The 19,164-nt window shown below is 46.8% G+C and overlaps 1 protein-coding gene across 3 annotated transcripts in view; it reads left to right on the top strand.

Annotated features, from left to right (window-relative positions):
• The window catches only part of PCNX3 (pecanex 3), a 707,803-nt gene that overhangs the window by 229,774 nt on the left and 458,865 nt on the right, over nt 1-19,164 (top strand). For all 3 annotated transcript variants that reach the window (XM_069207883.1, XM_069207884.1, XM_069207882.1), the window contains one exon: nt 15,467-15,638. In XM_069207883.1, coding sequence (XP_069063984.1) covers nt 15,467-15,638 — 172 coding nt within the window. The remainder of the gene's footprint in view (nt 1-15,466; nt 15,639-19,164) is intronic.

Below are 19,164 nucleotides of genomic sequence, written 5' to 3'. Positions count from 1 at the left end.
ACATCCTGTCAGAACATTTTCACTTGGTAACTTTACAGGATGTCATCCCACTACTTCAAAAACAAGATTTCATGACAGCCTTAGACCTCAAGGATGCGTATTTTCACATACCCATCCATCCTGCACACAGAAAATACCTCAGGTTTGTCATTCAGGGAAAACACTACCAATTCAAAGTGTTACCCTTTGGAATAACAACAGCGCCAAGGGTATTCACAAAGTGCTTAGCAGTAGTGGCAGCCTACCTAAGAAGACAACTTATACATGTCTTTCCATATCTAGACGATTAGCTAATAAAATCAATGCCAAAATCATGCGCATTATGTAATACAAACCTTACACACACTAGGTTTCTCAAACTACCAAAAATCACACCTTCAACCAGCACAAATACAACCGTATTTGGGTGCAATACTAAATACTCAACTGGCTCTAGCATATCCAAATACACAAAGGATACAAACTTTCCAAAATATAATCCCACAAATACATCCAAATCAACAACAATACACTGTCAGATTAGTCATGAAAATTCTAGTAATGATGGCATCCTGTGTTGCAATTGTTCCACACGCAAGATTAAACATGCAGCCCTTACAACAGTGCCTTGCACAACAATGGTCACAGGCACACGGTCAACTCCAAGATCTAGTGTTGATAGACCGCCAAACATATATGTCCCTTCAGTGGTGGAATTCCACAAATCTAAACAAAGGGCGGTCATTTCAAGACCCTGTACCTCAGACCATAATTACCACAGATGCATCAATGATTGTTGGGGAGCTCACCTGAATAATCACAACATTCAAGGGCAATGGGATGTCAAACACATTACAGCTGCACATAAACCACTTGAAGTTATTAGCTGTCTTTCTGGCACTCAAAGCTTTTCATCCTCTTTTCACACAGAAGAATGTTCTTATCAAAACCGACAACATGACAACCATGTATTATCTCAACAAACAGGGAGGAGCACATTCATCCCAGCTGCCCCTTCTAGCCCAGAAAATGTGGAAATGGGCACTCCGCAACCAAATTCATCTATTGGCACAATACATTCCAGGGATAGACAATCAGTTGGCTGATATCCTCAGCAGAAATCACCAACAAACTCACGAATGGGAGAATCATCTTCAAGTACTTCAACAATACTTTTAAAAGTGAGGAACACCAAACATAGATCTGTTCACCACTAGCGCAAACACAAAATGCCAAAACTTCGCATCCAGACACCCACATCCCCTATCCAAGGGCAATGCCCTATGGAGCAATTGGTTAGGGATATATGCATACGCTTTTCCCCTTCTCCCACTCCTTCCGTTTCTAGTCAACAAGTTGCGTCAAACTTCACTCAACATGATACTCACAGCACCAACATGGGCACGTCAACCCTGGGGTCACAACATTATTAGATCTATCGGTAGTACCACACTCCAAACTCCCATCCAGACCAGATCTGTTGAAACAAAACAGAGGTCAAATCAGGCATCCAAATCCCAAGACACTCAATCTAGCAATTTGGCTCCTGAGGTCATAGAGGTTGGATATTTACAACTCCCATCAGAATGTATGGAAGTTATTAAGCAAGCAAGAAAACCCTACTAGATAGTGCTATGCAAACAAATGGGAAAGATTTGTATATTACTGTCATTCTCAAAATATAGACCCTCTTACAGCGTCAATACAACATATTGTATGTTATTTACTTCAATTACAAAAAATCAAATATAGCATTTTCTTCAGTAAAAATACATCTTACTGCAATTTCGGCATATTTACAAAATATACAACATAGCTCTTAATTTAGAGTTCCTGTCATTAAAGCTTTCATGGAAGGCTTAAAACGCATCGTTCCACCCAGAACACCACCAGTCCCTTCTTGGAATCTAAATATAGTGCTTACAAGACTTATGGGACCACCACTTGAGCCTATGCACTTGTGTCAAATTTAATTTCTAACATTGAAAGTTGTCTTCCTAGGGGCAATTACTTCTTTAAGAAGAGTAAGGGGAATCTAAGACTTTACTCTTGAGGAACCTTTTTTCCAAGTACATAAACATAAAGTTGTACTAAGAACAAATCCAAAATTTCTAGCAAAAAGTTGTATCGCCATTTCATATAAATCAAACAGTGGAACTGCCAGTTTTCTTCCCACAGCCAGATTCTGTGGCAGAAAGAGCTCTACATACATTAGACATCAAAATAGCTTTAATATACTATATAGGCAGAACTAAACTATTTAGAAAGACTAAACAACTATTTTTAGCTTTCCAAAAACCACATACAGGCAATCCTATATCAAAACAAGGTTTAGCTTGATGGATTGTAAGACTCATCCATACATGCTATATCAAAGCAACAAGACCGCTTTTAGTTACTCCCAAGCACATTCTACAAGGGAAAAAAGGTGCAACAATGGATTTTTTAGGGAATATACCAATAGCTGAAATATGTAAAGCAGCTACATGGTCAACACCACATACATTCACTAAACACTACTGTGTAGACGTATTATCACGACAACAAGCCACAGTAGGTCAAGCTGTTCTAAGAACATTATTTCAAACAACTTCAACTCCTACAGGCCAACCACTAATTTATGGGAGGACAAACTGCTTTGTAATTTTTGTAACTGCAGCTACACATGCCATCAAACGGAAAATGTCACTTACCCAGTGTACATCTGTTTGTGGCATGTTCTGCTGCAGATTCACATGCACCCTTCCTCCTCCCCTGAAGCCTGTAGTCGTTTAAGTTACAAACATTTGTACGTATGTATATACATTTACATTGGAATGGACATCTTACTTTATACCTATATACTATATCACTCCTTCCTTTACCTTCTGCGGGAAAACAATCTAACAGTGGAGTCGATGCCCATGCGCAATGGAACTGAAGAGGAGGAGTCACTCGATCCTGTGATTTGAAAAACACTTCGAAGAAAAACAACTTGTAACACTCCGAGCCCAACACTAGATGGTGGACTAATGCACAGCATGTGATTCTGCAGCAGACTCCTGCAGAATCCACAAGGTATTCTCGACATTCTTCGAGACGCTCTTCTTCATCTCAACATCATCATCGGCATGACTCGGTTCGCAGGTCTCCTCGTTCCCACCATAGACATTCCTCCTCATCCACCAGGGATTACTCTCCAACTTTATCTGACTCCCCGGCTCCGAGAGTTTCTCCCATAGACGATATTAACACCTTTCAAGAGGTCCTAATTCGCGGTGCTACTAAGTTGAACATCCCTCTGGCAGTACCTGCTCCAACAACCTCTGTCAGTTTTTAGACTCTACACCAGCGTTCTTCTTCTAGACCACTACTACCGCTGGTCCCAGGGCTACTTGAACCGGCAATGGACATATTTTTAACACCGTCCACAACTAAAACTGCTCCTTCCAGGCTTATAAAGAAATATCGTCCTCCGGAGCAGGACCCTTTATTTCTGAGGGCGGATCTAGTGCCCGATTCGGTGGTAATCGTGGCTGCTAAGAAATTACATTCTACGTCTCCGTCTTCTTCCTCACCACCGGACAAGGAGAGTAGAAAAATTGTTGCCGCAGGCCGCAAAGTTTGCTCCACCTCAGCCATCACTATGAAAGCGGCTAGTGCTACTGCCTTGTTAGGTAGGTATGATCATGCACTGTGCTGCAATTTGCAGAACACCTCCCTAAGGAGAAAAAGGAGGATTTTTTGGAGATCGTAAGTGAAGGTGCCATGGTCTCCAATCAAGTGATAAGCGCGGCTGCCGACTCCTCTGTTATCCGCACATAATTATTCGCATGGAATTTCTTTGAGAAGACATGCCTGGCTACGCCTTACTTCACTTGAGCCAGAGGCGCAACAGAGGATACAAAATTTGCCCTTTTCAGGTTCCACTTTGTTTGGTTCTTATGCTGACGACGAAATGTTGTGGATGAAAACTGAACTGGACACGCTAAAAGCGGTGGGCATCGAGAGACCAAGAGAGCAAAAGAAAACATTCCGTCCCTACCACCTTAGACTCTTTACTCAAAGATTTCAAACACCACAGTGGATGCCTTCAAGATCCCAGCAACAACAACATCAGAGAACCTTTTCGACCCAACGAAAGCAAACAAGGGGTCTCTCTACGCCACAAACTGCCCAAACAGCTCGTCAGGCATCAGCGTCTAAGCCCTGAATCCTCGCTTCCCCCTTCTCCATTATCCACTCCGGTAGGGGAAGTATCTCAAGTCATCTGGAAGAGTGGCAACGCATAACGTCAGACGCCTGGGTGTTGAATATTGTGCGGAATGGCTACTGTCTCAGGTTCATAAGCCCTCCGCCTTCTATTCCACCCAACTGATGAATCACCATCTCGACGCTCTCAAAGCGGAAGTAACAACCCTATTACAAAAGAAGGCCATAGAACCTCTCCCTTTCAACCAGCAGGGAAAGGGAATCTATTCGAGGTACTTTCTGGTACCAAAGAAAGACAAACACGAGTTCCGTCCCATTCTAGACCTAAGGGTAGTCAACAAATGGGTTCGCAGAGAGAAATTCAGAATGCTATCCTTACACCAAATCTATCCCCAACTTCGTCAAGGCGGTTGGCTCTGTGCAATAGATCTCCGCGATGCTTACTTTCACATTCCTGTGATCAAAAAGCATCAGAAGTTTTTGAGATTCCTCATCGGAAAAAGTCATTACCAATTTACGGTGCTACCTTTCGGCCTCAAATCAGCACCAAGGACGTTTTCCAAATGCATGGCGGTGGTGGCAGCCCATTTAAGGAAACCTCAGATATTCGTCTACCCCTATCTAGACGATTGGCTCATAAAAGCATCCACATACCTAGAGGCTCAACAGCATTTGAGTCTGGGCCTTCAGGTCAACCTCTCCAAATCCACAGCAACACCTGTTCAGAGGTTGCATTACTTAGGCGCCATTATAGACACCACTCAAGGAAAGGTGTTTCCTTCAGAGGAACAACGGTTATCAATCCTCCGAAAGTGCCAGAAGCTCAAGAAAATTCCTCAGACCACTGCAAGAGCGATATCCTCTCTCCTGGGCTCGATGGCGTCTTGCATCTACCTAATTCCCAATGCTCGCCTCCATATGAGACCCTTACAGGAATGTCTAGAGAATCAGTGGTGTCAACTAGTGGACGTTTGGGAGAACAGCATCCTTCTTTCTCCCCATGCCATTCAATCTCTCAAGTGGTGGTGTTCTCCGAACAATCTTCTGAAGGGGATGCCATTCCACCAACAGCCTCCAACTCAAACCATAGTTACGGATGCCTCGCTGCTCGGATGGGGAGCGCATATGGATCACCTCCAAATACAAGGCACGTGGTCGCAGAGAGAGTGACTATCACATCAATCTTTTAGAACTTCGCGCAGTCCATCTCGCACTCAAGGCCTTCCTCCCCGCACTCAAGGCGAAAACTCTGCTTCTCCAGACAGACAACATGGCCACCATGTATTACTTAAACAAACAAGGGGGTACCAGATCCAGGACTCTGTCGACAGAGGCCCAAACAATTTGGCACTGGCTTCTAGCCAGGAACCTATCGCTAGTGGCAACTCACCTTCCGGGCATCCAGAATGTCCAAGCGGATGCCCTCAGCTGAGCAATGGATGAAAACCACGAGTGGGTTTTGCACAACAGTCGTCCGCTCCATTTTTTCCATCTGGGGTACCCCGTCTATAGACCTATTCGCAACCCCAGAAAACAAAAAATGCCAAAGCTTCGCCTCCAGGTACTACCATCCAGAAACATTGGGGAATGCCCTGTGGATAAACTGGTCAGGACCATTTCTTTACGCCTTTCCACCGCTTCCCCTGATACCGACAGTCCTCCTCAAGCTGTCCAACTCTCACATCAAAATGATTCTCATCGCTCCAGAATGGCCACGCCAGTGGTGGTTTCCAGACCTTCTTCACTGGTCACTCAAACCACACATCAGATTACCTTACCGCCCCGATCTTCTCATGAAGTTTTGAGGCCAGATGACACATCCCAACCTCTCATCGCTGAATTTGCCGGCATGGCTCCTGAGTTAGTACAATATGGTCACCTCAATCTACCTCAGGACTGCATGGAGATTCTAAGGGAAGCAAAGCGCCCTTCCACAAGAACACCTTATGCCTTCAAATGGAAAAGGTTCTGCATGTGGTGCTTGGACAAGAACATCGACCCAATATCATGCGGAGAAGAAGCTATTCTTCCATATTTGTTGAACCTGGCGAAGTCTGGCTTACAGTTGTCATCAATAAAAGTACACCTGGCAGCTCTAACGGCATATAGGAAGAGCCCTTCCCAAGCCTCTTTCTTTAAAATTCCAATCATAAAAGATGTCCTAGAAGGTTTGAAAAAGGTCTTTCCTCCCATTAGACGTCCATCTCCTCCTTTGGAGCTGAATATTGTCCTCTCGCGTCTGATGCTGCATCCTTTTGAACCAATACACAAAGCATCACTCCAGCATCTTACATGGAAAACTGCTTTTCTGGTTGCAATCACTTCAGCTCGCAGGGTCAGTGAGATCCAGGCCCTTTGCGCTCAAGAACCTTATACGGTTTTTCATGGCTCAAAAGTAGTAATGAGAACACATACAACATTTTTACCGAAAGTCATTTCAGACTTTCACGTAAACCAGACCATTTCATTACCGACTTTCTTCCAAAATCCGTCTACTCCTGCTGAGAGAACCCTACACACTCTCGATGTTAAAAGGGTTTTAAAATTTTACTTGGATAGAACAAAATCTTTGCGCAAATCACTGCAACTGTTTATTAACTATGGCCCAGTTATAACCGGTTTAGCCACCTCCAAACAATCCTTATCCAGGTGGATTGTTTCTTGTATAGTATTCTGTTATCAGTTAGCAAATAAATCCCTTGATGGCAGACCAAGAGCCCATTCTACTAGGGGCTAGGCAGCCACTGTTGCTTTGTTGAGAAACATTCCTTTGGCAGAAATATGCAAAGCGGCTACCTGGAAATCTATCCACACTTTTACTAAGCATTATTGCCTTGATTCCGATGCTAGGACAGGCCTCTCTTAAGAACCTATTTGCGTAATTTATTGTTTCGGTATTGTTCTGTCTACTCCACCGTGGTTATTGGGATGGGCTTGCTAATCTATTCAGTGCTTATGACTATACATGGAAATCCCCTACGAGAGAAGGAATGGTTTCTTACCTGTAACTCCAGTTCTCTCGTAGGGGTATTTCCATGATAGTCATAAGCAACCCTCCCTCCTCCCCGGTGGAATTGACATAAGGATATCCACAATAATAATATTGATATTATTAATTAAAGGGATATTCAGGTTTCTTCATGTTGTATTACAAGCCTACAAAAAATTGAGGCAACTGCCTTTTGCTGTGCATGATGGGATACAGGAAGACTTTCTTTTCTTAAAGGCACAGCTCTATTTACGTTCTGTATAATGGCAGCCTATGGGCTACACTGCCCTGCATTGTTTCATCCTCATTTGAAGTTGTAAATGAAGTGGGAGAACCATGTTTTTTACTACATTTCCAGAATAAATACGTTTTTAAAGGTATATCTGTACTACAGCTTCCTTTCTTACCAACCAAAAGATTGAACAATTTGGCCTTTGTAGCCTTTTCACCTAGGCTGCACATTGATATACTTAAGTGGCCTGGCAGGCCTTTTTTCAAGAAAGGCAAACATCTACACTTAAGAATACACTACAGAAGAGTGCTCCGGGGTCCCCGCAGGCATGCGGAACTATTCAGTGCTTATGACTATCATGGAAATACCCCTACAAGAGAACTGGAGTTACAGGTAAGAAACCATTCCGTCTTCCTTACCCACCCCAGTGTAACCTAAATCTACCCTGTCTAGGACTGGAGGCACAGTTTTTACTTCTTCCCCCTCCTGACTTCCTGCATTGTCTTGGTCAGCCTGGAGGAGTAACCCTAGAAGCAGAGTTCTATTAGGCTTTCCGCTTGTCTTCAGTTTTCTAGAGACACGCTTCTACCTCAGCTCTTGGAAGGTAAGACCCTCATAGTGAGAGTCTGGGGCCTGGAGTTGTGCTGTACTGAGGACATTCTTGCTAGAGTTGTGTAGGTGTACCGAACTACTAGAACAGCTTGGCTCCCTAGGAAAGTTTAGGGCAAGTGCTATGCTAGACCCCTATGTTAACCAAACTAGAAATCCTGACAACAAGGTGCAGTGTACCTAACATCTAGTACTTGTCTTTCCTGTGGAAAGTGACTAGTGACAAAGTGGTAAGGCAATTGCAAGAGTCTTATCCCACCGCTGCGCCACCAATGTAGGAAGCTGGTCTGGTGGGTGGTGAGCACCTATGGTGTTATCACCACACATCAGGCCAGCTTCCTACACCGTCTACACAGCTCCCCTAAGGGTTTACCGGTTCTACACGGCGGCCAGGTGGTTCGCGGAACATAAGAAGGCACTGTTGCTGGCAGGTGTTCTCTCAGCCTTTCCTCGTGGCGCACCCGGCCCTCCGCTTCATGCAGGTACTCACTGCCACCTTGTTTTCTCGTCCTCCCTTGAGTGTCTTTTAGGGATTTTCAGCTACCAGGGTGTAGTGGGGGCCATGGGGGGGTGCACATCAGAGAGTGGATCACTACACACCAACAGGATAGAGCAGGATTTGTTAAGGGGAACGGGAGCTCGAAGGGGTAGTCTAGCCAGCCATCTTGCTTGGCCACGCCCTCTGGGATTTCCTTCTTGAGTCATTTGCAGATGCACACAGTCCATAAATAACTCTCCTCTCTGAAAAGCCTAAGGCTGCTCGACCACACTAACCTCTAAAAAGAGCACCTTGGGAGCAAGCCCCTGTCCACTAGTAAGAAAACCCCTGAACTCTTTGAATGATATATCTCATTTTGATACATCATATAAAGAGCCAGCTTCCTGCACTGCAATGTTATTCTGCTACATGAAGGTGGGCAAGCTACTTTAGAGCAAGGTGACCGCTCATTCTACCAGATTTGTCTCCTTTAGTGGGGTCTGTTCACTGGAGCATATTAACTGCTATATGCAGAGCAGCAACATGAAAGAACGTGACGCAACTGTTTAGAAGCGACAGTGCAGACAAATGCAGCAAGCGGCCAGGCAGCATTGCGTCCTGAGTTTTTCAATAATTTCAGTGACTCTGAGGCTTTTATCCTCCATCCAATATATTATTTTATTGATATTTATTGTGTACTGCTTGTTATTCTGATTTAAGCATGTGAACCTGTGAAAGATCCAATACTGGAAAAGAAAAGTTACTTTCCTGTTTGTAATGGTACTTCTCCAATATTGTTTTTCATAGATTCATATGTGACCCGCCCTCCTCCCTTTGTTAAGCTAACCCACCTGTAATATTCCTTCACATGAGCGCTACACTGTTTGAAGGATGGTGGCCTCTTGATGTGTGTACTTAAGACTGATTCTCCGATTTAAGTTTGCTTAATTTTAAATGCTATTACTAAAGAGCAGTTGTTATAGTTTTAGAGCTAAAGTTTAACTTGGGACAGCTATTGCAATATTGCCATGGACTCACAGCTTGACGACTGGAATGATGAAAGCATGTGAATGAAATATAACAATACTGAAGAGCTACCATTACAAGTAAGCAACTTTTTTTGTACTCATTCTTTTGGGTAAATTCTCATCTAGTGATTTTGTATCATTGTCCGGTACTCTCTGTTTTAATGACTGTGAGCCCCTTTGATTGCATTGTGAAAAGGTGGTGGTCATCCTTCTCTTCATGGGCTGCTGGAATGTGTGTTATGCCCCTAAAGGTGAGCCAAATGGCAGTAAAATAAGGTTGGCATAGGACTAACAAGTGTTAAAACAAAGTGAACGAAAATTAAACTGGTCTTTTCACAAGGAGCTGGCTATTTAAAACATCCAAATAAATGGCTTTTATATATTCAAATTAAAATATATTTAGAGTTGCTGCTTTCTAAACATGCTACTCAAATCCCATTTCTTGATTCATATTGACTTTTCTAGTTGCAGATTCCTTACCTTAGAATTTCCCCCCTAGGCGTCAGACTGGATCCGGAGATTTTTTCTTCGAACAATACCCTTGCGTGTCAGTAGGTGGCGTCGGTTGACTCCGCAGGTGTCGTTGGCGTCGTAGTCTCTGTGATGACGTTGGGAGTAGTACATAGGCGCTCCTCAGCGTAGTGACATCAGTTCTTTTCTTTCCACGCCATGCACTGATTTGGAGAGAGCTACCCTGGTCTCTTTTTGATCGACTTAGACCCATTTGTTGTGTTTTTGGTGAGTTCTTTTTTTTTTGGGTGCGTCGAAGATGTCCCCGAAGGCCGGTTTCAAGCCGTGTGACGACTGTCACCACATGAAGTCGGTGACAGATCCGCATCTGGTCTGTTTGTGGTGCTTGGAGCGCGACCACGACCCGAAGTCATTCTCAGAGTTCCGGGCCATGCACCTGAAGGCCTTGAGGGAGCAGTGCGTCAAGCTCATGGCGGCCCGGCACTCGACTCCATGTAGGCCCCAGTCTCGCTCGAGAGAAAGGTCTCAAGACCATTCGCTGAGCCACCACCATTCTTCTTCCTCCAAGTTTTCAGGGACAGGTAAGAAGAAGAAGAAGAAGAAGAAGAAGTCGAAGTGGTCCCGTCTCCCTTTGACCTTGCCCCGTCACTAGGCTGATGCGTCGCAGGAGGCACGTCGACCCTCGAGGCCTCAGTCTTCGGAGCCTGCTTTTAGGTCTGCTCCGCACTTCCCTGAATTTCTGGGAGCCGGAGCGACTCCCTCCCAATTAAAGGAGTTCTATGAGGCCATGCACCTCATTTTTGGGTGGACCGACTGCAATACAGTGCCTTCGGGCCCAAGGGGTTTAGACGAGGGGCCTTCGGGTTCTGCGCCGGAGGCTTCGGCTCCAGCCACCGAGATCCACTCTGGGTCCGTACCGACACCGGTCTTACCACTGAGACCTTTCCCGGCATTGGTTCGATTGTCGATGCTCCTGATGTCGGTAGTGCCCACTAGCGATGTCGACCCAATCCTTATCCCCGACGACACTTGAGTCAGATCAGCGTCGGTCAACGCCGCCTCGGTCTTTGATGAGGCCTACTCACCCCAGGTCGGATTTGGACCCTTTTTCTTATGGGTACGAATTCAGGGAAGGACTGGAGGGGTCCCTGGACCCTCATGAATACCACTGTGACCCATCTTTGGACTGGACACAGGAATTGAGTGAGGCCAGTGGACTGGACACTTTTTCCCAGATGCTGGCATGCTGTCTCCTCCCACTGTGGCTACGGCGGAGGGAGCGACTTATGCTATGGTGGTCAGTAGGGCGACTGAGGTCCTTGGTCTTGAGCTCCCTACTGTAGAGGTCAGGTCAGAGGCTTCCATATTCTAACCCCTTTTGCCATTCAATGAAGCCCTCACTGATGTCCTTTTGGGTACTTGGTCCAAACCCAACACAGGGGCTCCCATGAACAGGACTATCGAACGCCATGCGTGGTTGCGTACTTCTGTTTTTTGGGGGGGATTTCCAACAGTCTCTCATGGACATGCCCTTTGATGGCTCCCGTCTCTTTGACGACAAGGTGGACTTGGCCTTGGAGTTATTCAAGGACTCCTGTGCTACTGCTCGATCCTGTGGCCTTTCCACTGCTCCTCGCCCCCAACAGTCTGCTTTTGCCCCTTTCGTGGCCAAAGAAGGGGCTCCCTGTCGCATCCCACACCCAGCCACCGTGCCACCCATGCTGTTCAGGCGCTGCATGGCCAGGGATGCGGAATCCCACGTGGGACGGGGAACCAGAGGTCTGCCCAGTCTGCCCCTGTTGCAGCCTCCAAACCCTCCTAGTCCGTCCCCTCACTACAATCCAGTTGACAACAGGATTTGCCATCGCCTGCCCCACTGGGAATCGATCACTATGGACAGGTGGGTTTTGCAGATAGATCGAAAGGGCTATTCCCTTCCTTTCAAATCTGCCCACCAGCCATGCCATCATCAATCAGACAAATCCCGGAGGATCATCTGGCACTTCTCCGCCAGGAAGTCGCAGCCCTCTTGGCCAAGTGGCCCATAGAGAAGGTCCCTGTGCCAGAAGTAGGTCGTGGTTGTTATTCCCGCTACTTTCTGGTGCCGAAAAAGGACAAGGGCTTACGTCGTATCATAGACCTTCGGGACCTCAACTACTTACTCAAGAAGGAGAAATTCAAAATGCTCACCATGGCTCAGGAGAAATTCAAAATGCTCACCATGGCTCAGGTCATGTCTGCCTCCGACCCAGAGGATTGGATAGTAGCGTTGGACTTGCAGGGCGCTTATTTCCACATTCCCATCCTGCCTACCCACAGATGTTACCTACGATTCGTGGTAGGTCACAGCACTATCAGTTAACCGTGCTCCCCTTCAGCCTTGCCAGCACCCCTCGGGTGTTCACAAAAGTGATGGCAGTTGTTACAGCTCATCTGCGCAGAACAGGGGTCTCAGTCTTTCCCTACCTCGACGACTGGCTGTTGAAGGCGGGCTCACCCCAGAATGTTGTCTCCCACCTTCATACTACGGCGAGCCACCTGCACATGCTGGGTTTACTATCAGGTTGCCGAAGTCACATCTGACTCCCACTCAGTCGCTCCCTTTCATCTGAGCTGTTCTGGACACAGAGTAGTTTTGGGCTTATCCTCCCGAAAAGCGAGTCCAAGATATTCAGGCTATGATTCTGATCTTTCAGCCTCTAACTTGGGTTTTGGTGAGACTGACTCTGAGGCTGCTGGGCCTCATGGTCTCCTGCATCCTGCTAGTGACACATGCCAGATGGTATATGCAGGCTCTGCGTTGGGACTTGAAGTTCAAGTGGGCGCAGCATCGGGGAATCTCTCCGACATGGTCCAGATCTCCGAGGGCACTGCAAATTGCCTGCAGTGGTGGCTCTCGAATTCATATTGGGTCCATGGCAGATCCCTATCCCTTCCCCAGCCAAATCTATCCATAGTGACAGATGTGTTGCGTCTGGGTTGGGGCGGCCGCATGGGAGAGGCGGAGATTGGAGGCCTCTGGGCTCCATATCAGTCTACTGGAGCTCCAGGCGATCAGGCTTGCGTTGAAAGCATTTTTTCCCTCTCTCAAAGGGAAAGTAGTGCAGGTGTTCAAGGACAATACTACCACCATGTGGTACTGCAACAAACAGGGCGGAGTAGGCTCCTGGACCCTTTATTAAGAGGCACTACACCTCTGGACATGGCTGGAACAACGGGCCATTACCCTGGTGGTTCAACATTTGGTGGGTTCTCTTGACGCCAGAGCGGATGAACTCAGCCGTCGATGCACGGCCGATCACAAATGGTGTCTCCATCCCTAGCTGGCGCAAGGTCTCTTTCAGCAGTGGGGGTAGCCTTGGTTAGATCTGTTCGCCTCTGCAGAGAATGCGCAATATCAGCTGTTTTGTGCGTTGGAGTTTTCAAGTCGGCACTCGCTCAGAGACGCTCTGATCTCCTTTACGCCTTTCTGCCTATACCACTTCTGCCAAGAGTTCTCAAGAAGACCAGGAATGACGGGCCCAATCTTGGTGGCTCCGGACAGGGCACGGAGAGTATGGTATCCAGAGCTATTGAGTATGGCCACTGATCCTCCACTCAGACTGCCTCTTCGGGAGGATCTTTTGTCGCAGCAACAGGGGACAGTTCTCCACCCAAACCTGTCAAATCTCCGCCTTCATGTGTGGAGATTGAGTAGCGGCAGTTGAATACTTTGGATCTTCCACCTTAAGTCTGCGATGTTATCACAGTATACTCCTGTCGGCATAAATTTGTGGTATGGTGTACCAACTAATCTGTTGAGCCCCTCTCTGCTCCAAGGTTCTTTTGTTCATTCTTTCTTTGGCCCAGCAAGGCTCTGCTTTGGACACTCTTAAAGGGTTTTTATCAGCCATTTCGGCCTTTCATAGTATACCTAATTAGCCCTCACTCTTTAAATCTCCTATTGTCAATAGATTCCTTAAAGGTCTCACCAATTTATTTCCTCCCACTCCATTTATTATGCCTCAGTGGGACCTCAATGCCGATGCACAATAGCCTTTTACGGCTCCTCACTTTCAAGACTGTCTTTCTTGTTGCCATCACTTCTGCTCGCAGAGTGAGTGAGTTTCTGGCCCTTTCTTCCAAGCCTCCATTCTTGTCTGTGCACCCTGACAAAGTGGTGTTGCGCATTAAGGCTTTCTTCCTTCCCAAGGTTGTCATGCCTTTTCATGTAGGCCAGTCCATCACCTTGCCTACTTTTTAAGCACTCCCACATCCTTCTCATGAGAGAGACTCCACTGTCTGGACCCAATAAGAGCGTTGGCGTTATATCTAAATCGTACTAAAGATTTCCAGGTGGACAATCAACTCTTTGTTGGGTATGTGGTGTGGGTGCAAAGAAAGGGAAGGTGGTGCAAAAAAGTACCATCTCTCGATGGGTACTTCTTTGCATCAAGGTGTGCTACGCTTTGGCCAAGAAGCAACCCTCTGACGGCCTGTGCGCTTATTCCACCAGAGCGTCGGCTTCTTCTACCGCATTAGCCTGCGGAGTTCCTGTCCTGGATATCTGCCAGGCAGCTACGTGGGCATTCCTGCACAAGTTTGCTAAACATCACTGCCTGGACAGTCAGGTCAGTTGGGATGGCTACTTTGGTTGTTCGGTCCTGCAGGACTTTCTAGTATGTTCTTGGTTCGCAGTCCACCTCTGAGGATGGCATTGCTTGGGTATCTATTCTAAGGTAAGGAATCTGCAACTAGAAGTCTCTTATCAGATGTACAAGTTACTTACCTTTGGTAACAAAATATCTGGTAGAGTCATACTCCAGTTGCAGATTCCTTATCGACCCACCTGTTCTCCCTGCTTGTGAACTGATTTCTAGGGACAGGGTTCCTCCTTCAGGTCCATAGCTCTGGCACACCAATCTCACTGTTCTTAGCGGCTCTGCGCCTTGGGGTGGGATGTCGTTAAAATAAACTGGCATCACTGCACTGAGGCAGTGTCTATGTACTACTCCCGACGTCATCATGGCAACTATGATGCAAACGACACCCGTGGAGTCAACTGGTGCCACCTACCGATGTGCAAGGGTATTGCTCGAAGAAAAAAAATCTCCGAATCCAGTCTGACTCGTGGGGGGAAATTCTAAGGTAAGGTATCTGCAACTAGAATATGTCTCTACCAGACATTTTGTTACCGAAGGTAAATAACTTGTACTTTTGTACTTCTAATCCCAGCCCATATTTAGTTTCAGAACACCTCAATGATAAATAACTCCACTGCAATATTTCACAAAGTCTTTGTATTAGTACCCATTTCAAGACTAAAAGAACCCTGTTGTGTTTGATCCCTCTTTCAAAGTACAAACACATTTCATGCACCTCCTGCAGAACGATCTGCAGTTTGACAAAGTTCTTTCTAGAGGACTGGCCTCTGAAGTGAGACACATGACTGAGGCCTTGCTATTGGCTGACTTTGGCAATAGGTAATAACTCTCTCTTTCTTGCCACAGGGTCACAACTGGATCATTGCCTACAACCGGCCAGTCTACTTTTGCATATGCTGCGTACTCATCTGGCTCTTCGACTTCTGCGGCCGGTCCGTTCCCTTCCATCCTTTCACATTTTATGGGGTTACTTTCTTCTCTTCTGACTTCTTTTTTGGCGCTCGAGATGTGGCTACCGGTGAGTAATCAGAAACTGAGGTCTGTTGCTATGTACTCATGCTTTTTTCAGTATTCTGGTTTGCATTTACATTTATCACTATCCATGCATTTAGTTCAGAGGCGTTAGCCTCATGTTCTGATCATTATCAGGTTCTGTACTTCTGTTCTGTGTTTTATGTCGTAACCTTTGTATAAGCTCCAGTTATTGGCCTTCCATCATGGAGTTAGAAAACACTGTTCTTCTTGAGCTCTTTGCTTTTTAAGCTGATCATAATCACTCTGAAGTGCCACATGGAGTGTGAGGTGTCTATTCTTCTGAATCTTTTAGCTTCCTGGATTTGGTCTGATTCTCTCTGATCCACGGCATCGCATTGAGCATTCCTACTTTGCTTTTCGGTTGTCATTTACACTTTGAGCATAAATTATCTTGTTTCCCCTTCATGCACTCTGCATGTCAGATCTCCCAGCACCCTAATACAATATTTTACTGGATACTGCAATGACAAAGGAGTTGTGAGTTATACATTAGGGATGGTCCTTTTCCAAAAACTAAATTATGATGTACGGGTAGTTTGGCACTGAAGTGCTACACATGTTCACTGTTAAGATGCGAAATTCTTTGGCACAAGGTATTACTTGCCCACTGGGTGCCTACTGATGTGGCAGGACTTTCTGTTCAGGAGGGGAGAAGATAAATGCACTGTAGGAAAATGCCACGGTTGGCATATTTACCCCCTAACTTTTTGCCTTTTTGTTGATGCTAGTTATTGATTGAAAGTGTGCTGGGACCCTGCTAACCAGGCCCCAGTACCAGTGTTCTTTCCGTAAACTGTGCCTCTGTCTCCACAATTGGCACAGCCCTGGCACACATTTAAGTCCCTTGTAACTGGTACCCCTGGTACCAAGGGCCCTGTGGCCAGGCAATGTCTTTAAGGGCTGCAGCATATGTTATGCCACCCTGGGGACCCCTCACTCAACACATGCACACTGCCTCACACTGTGTGTGTGTGCTGGTGAGGAGAAAATGACTATGTTGACATGGCACTCCTTTCAGAGTGCCATGCCCACAACCCCCTGCCTGTGGCATAGGTAAGTCACCCCTCGAGCAGGCCTTAAAGCCCTAAGGCAGGGTGCACTACAGGTGAGGGTATAGCTGCATGAGCACTATGCACCTACAGTGTCTAAGCCAATTCTTAGGCATTGTAAGTACAGGGTAGCCATAAAGAGTATATGGTCTGGGAGTTTGTCAAACACGATCTCCACAGTTCCATAATGGCTACAATGAATACTGGGAAGTTTGGTATCAAACTTCTCAGCACAATAACTCCACACTGATGCCAGTGTGAGATTTATTGAGAAATGCACTCCGAGGGCATTTTAGAGATGCCCCTTACATGCCAGCCCAACTGCTAGCACTAAGCTGACTGGTCTCTGCCAGGCTGCCACTTCCAGACTAATTTCTGGCCACATGGGGTGAGTGCCTTTGTGCACTCTGTGGCCCGGAACAAAGCGTGTCCTGGGTGGAGGTGCCTCACACCTCTCCCTGCAGGAACTGTAACACCTGGCGGTGAGCCTCAAAGGCTCAAGCCTGGTGTTACAACGCACCAGGGCACTCCAGCTAGTGGAGGTGCCCGCCCCCCGGACACAGCCCCCACTTTTGGCGGCAAGTCTGGAGGAGATAAGGAGAAAAACCAGGAGGAGTCACCCTCCAGCCAGGACAGCCCCTAAGGTGTCCAGAGCTGAGTTGACCTTCCTTAGAAAATCCTCCATCTTGCTTTGGAGGATTTCCCCCAATAGGATTAGGGATGCCCCCACCCCCCCTCCCCAAATGGAGGAGGCACAAGGAGGGTGCAGCCACCCTCAGGGACAATAGCCATTGGCTACTGCCATCCAGCCCTAAACACACCCCTAAATTTAGCATTTAGGGGCGACCCTGAACCCTGGAAAACAGATTTCCTGATGACCTAAAGAAGGACTGCTGACCTGAAAGCCCAGAAGAGACGACTGAGATGACAACTGACTTGGCCCCAGCCCTACCGGTCTGTCTCCAGACTCAAAGAACCTGCAACAGCGACACATCCAGTGGGAGCAGCGACTTCTGCCGACTCAGAGGACTGCCCGCCAACCCATAGGACCAAGAAACTCCCATGGACAGCGGCTCCGTCCAAACATCCAAAAAGAAACCATCTTTAAAGGGACTCCAGCCTCACTCCAGAAGTGTTTGTCCCCAACACTCTGCACCCGACGCCCCCACCTCGTGTCCAGTGAAACCAGCACTGCAGTAAGGACCCCGAGGCGACTCCCACAACGTGGACATCCTGAGACGACCTCCTTGCACCCCCACGGCGATGCCTGCAGAGAGAATCCAGAGGCTCCCCCTGACGTGACTGCCCGGTAACAAAGAACCCAACGCCTGGAAGAAGCACTCCATCCGCAGCCCCCTGGCCCGAGAGAAACCAACTACCAGTGCAGGAGTGACCAGCAGGCGTCCCTCATTGCCCAGTCGGTTGCTGGTCCGAGAAGCCCCCCCCCCCCCCTGTGCCCTGCCTGCATCGCAGAGTGACCCCCGGGTGTCTCAGTTGAAACCAATGCTAAACCTGACACCTACTTTGCACACTGCACCCGGCTGCCCCTGTGCCGCTAAGGGTGTATTTTGTGTGCGTGTTTGTGACCCCCTCCAGTGTTCTACAAAACCCCCCTAGTCTGCTCCCCGAGGACGCATGTACTTACCTGCTAGCAGACTGGTACTAGAGCATCCCTAGTCTCCATAGGCACCTATGTTATTTGAGACCTACTTTGACCTCTGCACCTGACCGGCCCTGTGTTGCTGGGTGTTTGGGGTTGACTTGAACCCCTAACGGTGGGCTGCCTATGCCCTGGAGACTGAACGTGTAAGTGCTTTACTTACCTGCTAAACTAAATTGTACTTACCTCCCCCAGGAACTGTTGATTTTTGCAGTGTCCACTTTTAAAATATCTTATTGCCATTTTGCCAAAACTGTCTACCTTACTGTTTTACTTCAAAGTTCCATATTTATCTATGCCAAGTACCTTACAATGTATGTACTTACATGAATTCTGATCCTTGTGGTTCTAAAATAAATTAAGAAAATAATATTTTTCTATTTAAAAATCTATTGGCCTGGAGTTAAGTCTTTGAGTGTGTGTTCCCATTTATTGGCTGTGTGTGTACAACAAATGCTTATCACTACCCTCTGATACGCTTACTGCTCGAGCAGACTATCATAAATAAAGCATTAGTTTTATCTGTTATTGCCACTATCAACCTCTAAGGAGAACCCTTTGGACTCTGTGCACACTATCTCTCACTTTGAGATAGTATATACAGAGCCAACTTCCTACATGCACTGTCAGTGGAGGTGATGGGTTTTTCAGAGGAGGATGAAATTGAAGCTGAGGGAGCTTAGGGCAAACAGTAGGCACACTCAGACCGTGTGGAAATTTCCCCCGCGCCACCTTACGTCTACGGTGTCCCAAACTAAAATACTTTCGAAGACTTTGATGCTGAAAAAAATCTTCCGTTG

Source organism: Pleurodeles waltl, chromosome 9 (genome assembly GCF_031143425.1).
Source record: "Pleurodeles waltl isolate 20211129_DDA chromosome 9, aPleWal1.hap1.20221129, whole genome shotgun sequence".
Classification (NCBI taxonomy): domain Eukaryota; kingdom Metazoa; phylum Chordata; class Amphibia; order Caudata; family Salamandridae; genus Pleurodeles; species Pleurodeles waltl.
Note: the sequence above shows the minus strand (reverse complement) of the source record. Positions and strands in the feature narration are given on the sequence as shown.